At 41.7% G+C, this 5,152-nt stretch overlaps 1 protein-coding gene across 1 annotated transcript; it reads right to left on the reverse strand.

Annotated features, from left to right (window-relative positions):
- Positions 1-2,839: 2,839 nt before the first annotated feature.
- LOC149568090 (uncharacterized) lies at positions 2,840-3,517 on the reverse strand. The gene is made up of 2 exons (XM_089816684.1): positions 3,104-3,517; positions 2,840-2,989 (listed from the first exon to the last, which is right to left on the reverse strand). The coding sequence occupies exons 1-2, from the start codon at positions 3,515-3,517 to the stop codon at positions 2,840-2,842; spliced, it is 564 nt and encodes a 187-aa protein (XP_089672810.1).
- Between the last annotated feature and the right edge of the window lie 1,635 nt (positions 3,518-5,152).

Raw genomic sequence — 5,152 nt, forward strand, 5'->3', positions numbered from 1 at the left:
TGAAGGTTCTGGCGTCCCAAACTGAAGCTTCTCCCCCCAAAATAGTGTCATCCACAAATTACTGATGAGTGAAAGAGGATGGACCCAAAGAAGGCCTCAAACCCACTAAACACATGTCCCTGATCTTCTTCTGAATGAGTCTGCCAAGGCATTTTGCCATGATAACAAACAGGACTGGAGAGATGGGGTATCCTTGCCTTAGACCCCTAGAGGGGGAGAAAAAAGGAGAGGGGTGGCCATTGACCAGAACCGACAAAGAGGGAGAAGACACAAGCTAAGAGATGAGTTTGCAAACCTAATCATCAAGGCCAAAGGCACAAAGAACAGCAAAGAGAAACTTCTAGTCAACCCTATCATAAGCTTTTGACAGGTCCAGCTTAAGAAGGAATCCTTCCTTTTTACCCACCTCAAGAGAGTGGATGACCTCATGAACCGAAATAATTGAATCAAGGATCTGCCTGCCTGGGACAAAGCCGGTTTGCTGAGGAGAGATAATCAGAGGGAGAACTCTGAGGAGCCTGGAACTGAGAACCTTGGCAATGATCTTATAGAAGGAATTGCAGAGGCTAATGGGCCTGAATTTATCCAGAGAATCAGCACCCGAGATTTTAGGGATGAGAACCAAAAAGGTAGCATTAAGTTCTTTAAGCAAATTCTTGGCTCCAAAGAACTCCTGAACTGCTTTAACCACATCCAATTTCACAACATTCCAAAAGATCTGAAAGAATAAAGTAGGGAAGCCATCCGGGCTAGGAGCTTTATCCCCCAAGAGAGAGAAGAGGGCCTGATGGATTTCCTCCAAGGAGGGGATAGCCTTCAGCATGGAGTTAAGGTAATCTTGAAGAATTGGGGGAATGGTCGCAAGGATTTCTTCTTGTTCAGACCCAGAGAGGGAAGGATCAACAGAGAGGAGAGATGAGAAGTAGCAAACAGCTTCCTTCTCAATTTCATCCTCTTTGGTAATCTGAGCCTGGCCCTTTACAATGTTGGATATTCTATTATTAGCCCGGTGCTTGAGGGTGGTGAGGTGAAAAAATCTGGTATTGCGGTCTCCTTCCTTCACCCAACTGACTCTTGATCTTTGTTTCCAGAAAAACTCTTCCTTAGATATGATGTTGTGCAGATCCGAAAGGATGGCCTTTTCTTGCTAGCTATTATGTGCATTGTATCCTAAATGTTGGATTTCATCCTGAATAAAAGAGAGTTGATCAGAAACCTCATCTTTCTCCTGGAAAATGTGGCCAAAGTCAGTTCTATTCCATGATTTGATGTTTCTTTTCACATTTTTCAGCTTCTGGACAACTCTGTACATAGCAGTGCCTTCAACCTCAATGCTCCACCAATGGGAAATATTGTCTTCCAGCGCAGGGTGTGAGAGCCACATTTTCTGAAAGTAGAAAGGAAAGGCCTTGTTGCTAGAAAGGGGGGAGGCAGAAAGAGAAATCGAGGAGTGATCAGAGCCCACCCTAGGGAGGAGGGATAATCTACAGGAGTGGGAGAGGAGCCATTTGGGGGAAATGAGGGCTCTATCAAGACGAACCTGGATACTATCACCCCCAATTCTTCTGTTAGACCAAGTGAAGCTACCACCTTGAACGTCCAAATCCAGGAAAGCAAGATTCTGAATGAAAGAAGCAAGGTTGCGTTTGCTATCCTGATTCGGGGCCTGACCCCCCCTTTTGTCTGCATCAGATAGAGGCGAGTTGAAGTCCCCCATTATAATCCCTTTATTCAAGTTACAATTAGATAAGATGCCAAGGAGCTTAGTCCAGAAGCAATTCCTTTCTTTCTTGGTATTGGGGGCGTACAGGTTAAGGATTATCCAAGAATCATTGCTTTGGATGTGAAAAACATTACAAAGAAGAGCATTATTTGAGCTGTAAAGAGTAGTTAATTTGAAAGCTCTGGTATTATACAAGGTTAGGACACCACCTAAAGCTCCATCCGAATTAGAAGCTTCGTAGTGAAAAGTTTTACTGAAAGATATCCTTCTTACCAGGTCCCTTTTCATCTTAGTTTCCTGTAACAACAGAAATTTAGGTCTTTGGTCTCTAATCATATTTCTAATGAGATCCTATTTGTGAGCCCCATTTAGGCCCCTTATGTTCCATGAGATAACTTTCATTTCTTACTTCCTAAGAAATCCTTGATGGACCTCTAGCTTCCATCTACCAGGTTCCTTCTTGTTTCTTCTTGCAGTATCTGATTTAAGTTCTTTCTTCCTGCTCCCTTGGGGGGTGATCCAATATCAGCTTTAACCCTACTTCTGGTTGAAGCAAGCGATAGGGGGGGGGGGGGGGAATTTTCTTCTGGTTCTTTTTTTTCTTCTTGACCATGCACCAGTCATCAAGGCTATCCGTCGCACTGTTATCTAACCTATCTTCCCAAAGGGCAAGCTGAGATGGATCAGTGTTCTTAATGAGGAGATGAAGCTTGGCCTCAATACTTATAGGGGCTGTAGAATCTCCCCCCTTGTCGGAGATGACCCTCGGAGAAGCCAGAGTGTTCTCAAGAGGAAGACATTTAGCTTGGGTTTCCTCATTTTGGGCCGGGGATTCTCGTTCCAGGCAATACAACACAGTAGCTCCCAAAAGAGGGACTTCATCCGCTGTGGGAGAAAATTGTACTATAGTTTCTAGAGGGAGATTCTGCTCCATAATGGGACCTGTGGCTAAGGAGGGGGAGCTAACCCGCACCTTAGGGTCTTTCAACGGGTCAGAGATTGACTTTTCCAATATAGGGCCCTATTCAAGGGGGGGAAGATGGCATTTTCCTTGGGGGGATCCTTCTGAATAGTGTCCTTCGCTGCTACGTCTTTTAGGCTAACAGCTTTTCTCCCCTACGCCACAGAAAGTTTGCACCTCCATAGCATCTTCATCTTTCCCTTACCAGAAGGGCGTGTAGCAATTTTCTTGGTTTGATCAGGGATGACTGGTTTCACGATCTTCTTCTTTGCTTCATTGGGGCACTGGTGGGCCTTATGACCTGCCTTCAGACAGAGGAAGCACGCAAAGGGGATCGTTTCGTAGATAATTTTCTAGTTGTGCACTCCAAGTTTGGAATGAAGTTCAACGAACTCAGGCATGTCAGTTCCATCTCTCACCCCAATGTAGATGCGTGCAAAGTTGAGGCGACGCTTGGAAGCAGTGATCAGATCTGTTGAGAGAAGTTCCCCAAAGATCCTAGCTATACCCCCAAAGACGTCCTCATTCCAGTATTCAAGTGGCAATTCTGGCAGTCTTACCCACACTAGAGCTTGGGCAAAAAAAGAATCGTTCAAGCTCATGCCAGAGGACCATTTTTGGAGCACAAGGGAAGAACGACCCATGGCCCATTGCCCTTCACTCAGAATGCTAGCAAGGTCTTTCAAGCAAGTGAAATCGAAAGACATAAAGCCTTTCGCCATAGCCGTGACCGAGACCTGGCCCTTGAGAGCCCATTTATGTTTTATGAGCTGCCTAACTTCATCAATGCTCGGTCTAGGCCCCAAAAATTTCCCAACCAAAGTAGAAGCCATAGTCTAAATATTGTGATCCACAATCTCATCCGGGATGGCTATCACACAAGAACCAATCATCAAATTATGAATAGTTTTAACAAGTGGGAAAGAGGACTTACCAGAGGGTTTAACCCCAAAGAGTGAGGACCATTTTGTGGGTCCTTGCACGTTTGATTTGGAGGCCAGAGGAAACTTGGCTGCTTCCTTGATTAGGACAGCTGGACCCCCAACCGCGCTTTCTGACTTGTCCCTAGTGCCAGGAGCAACCAGACAGCCTCCATCTTGTTGTCTGTGCTCCAGTCCAGGGGCCCGAAATCGACCATCCAAGGAATTCCTGCTCTTGCATGAATTCAAATTTTGAAAACACGCGCTCTCTCCGCTCCCATCGCTGACCACTCCCATCACAAGAAAAAAGTTTTGATTGATGGGTCATTTGTTGTTACTCACTAGATTTTGAGTTTGTGAGACAAAATATCCACCTTAGCATAGACAATCCTCTACATGGATAGCCAGACTCTTTTTTATTATTCCTAAATTCTTGATAATTATTCCTAAATTCTTGATAAGCCTTTTGAAAATCTTGGGTTGTGTATGTGGTTGAATTTTGAATCTAAGTGGTTGTTTTTGTTTTCTCAGACTATAATCTCTTGTAAATCAAAAAATTTGTATCTATTTACTAAAAGAAGCTAGTTTTTTTTCCAGTTAAATGTCTAAACTACTTGTTTTAAACTTATTGTAGAATTTTACAGTTAACATTTGCAAATAGAATTAGATCTAGCAAAGAAAATAGATGCAAATAGAATTGCAAAGAGTAAAATTTTATATTTTAGTTGTTTCCCTATAATTACAAAGAATGGGAATTTATAAATTATAGAGTTAATTGCTTCATACAATAAGAAAGCACGTGAAATGAATAAGAAAATTTGTAGTTCTCTAGATAGAATTGATGCATGTAGGCAATTATTCCCAATCAATGTAGTAATCCATGAAGACAGACATGTCTAATTTCACTTTTCAAAGTGAAATTAAATAACCCATGTTCAAAGTCATGGTTCATAATAGAAGGATGTCAAAATTAACTAATACTAGTTCACCCTTCCTTAGTTCTAACTAAGAAATGAATGAGTAAAGACAAAAACCCAAATAGGAACAAAACCCCCCCTCAAAATAGACACTAATAAAGAAAGACATGTATTATACTATAATTTCTTTCACCCTATCATCTTTGAAAAAGTAAAATTGGAGGGAAGATAGATCCCTCCACAATGTGTTGTCAATGGTAAATGCTTCAAACTATGTCCAGGAGGTGATCCATGATCTTTGGACAACATTATTCCCTTTATGAAGAAACAAAATTGAAAATATGTAAAATAATTCTCTCCAATCTTAAAAGGAATATTTAGGAAGAAATCTCAAGATGTATGATACTTTTGGAAAATGCTCCATAGTCTGCATCTAGATTGTGAAACAAATAGAAGATTTTAGAAACAAATGTAGAACATAATCAAAAGACACATATATCACCTCAAGAGGAAATAGATCTCCTCAAAAATATTGTACAAATGTGTCCACAACAACCATATCAATCTATGAAGAATGATCATGTAGAGAAGGAAGATAAGAATTAGAAGGTCCCCTCACAACAACCAAAGT

Source organism: Cupressus sempervirens, chromosome 3 (genome assembly GCF_028749045.1).
Source record: "Cupressus sempervirens isolate cs-2001-9-10 chromosome 3, ASM2874904v1, whole genome shotgun sequence".
NCBI classification, from domain to species: Eukaryota; Viridiplantae; Streptophyta; class Pinopsida; order Cupressales; family Cupressaceae; genus Cupressus; species Cupressus sempervirens.

Bases quoted from the DNA above. Each gene is read 5' to 3' on its own strand.
- LOC149568090 (XM_089816684.1), bottom strand. From the start codon at position 3,517: ATGGCTTCTACTTTGGTTGGGAAATTTTTGGGGCCTAGACCGAGCATT. The intron at 2,990-3,103 runs GTGAGAGATGGA...CTCTGTCTGAAG, and splicing joins TTGCACGCATCTACATTGGG to GCAGGTCATAAGGCCCACCA.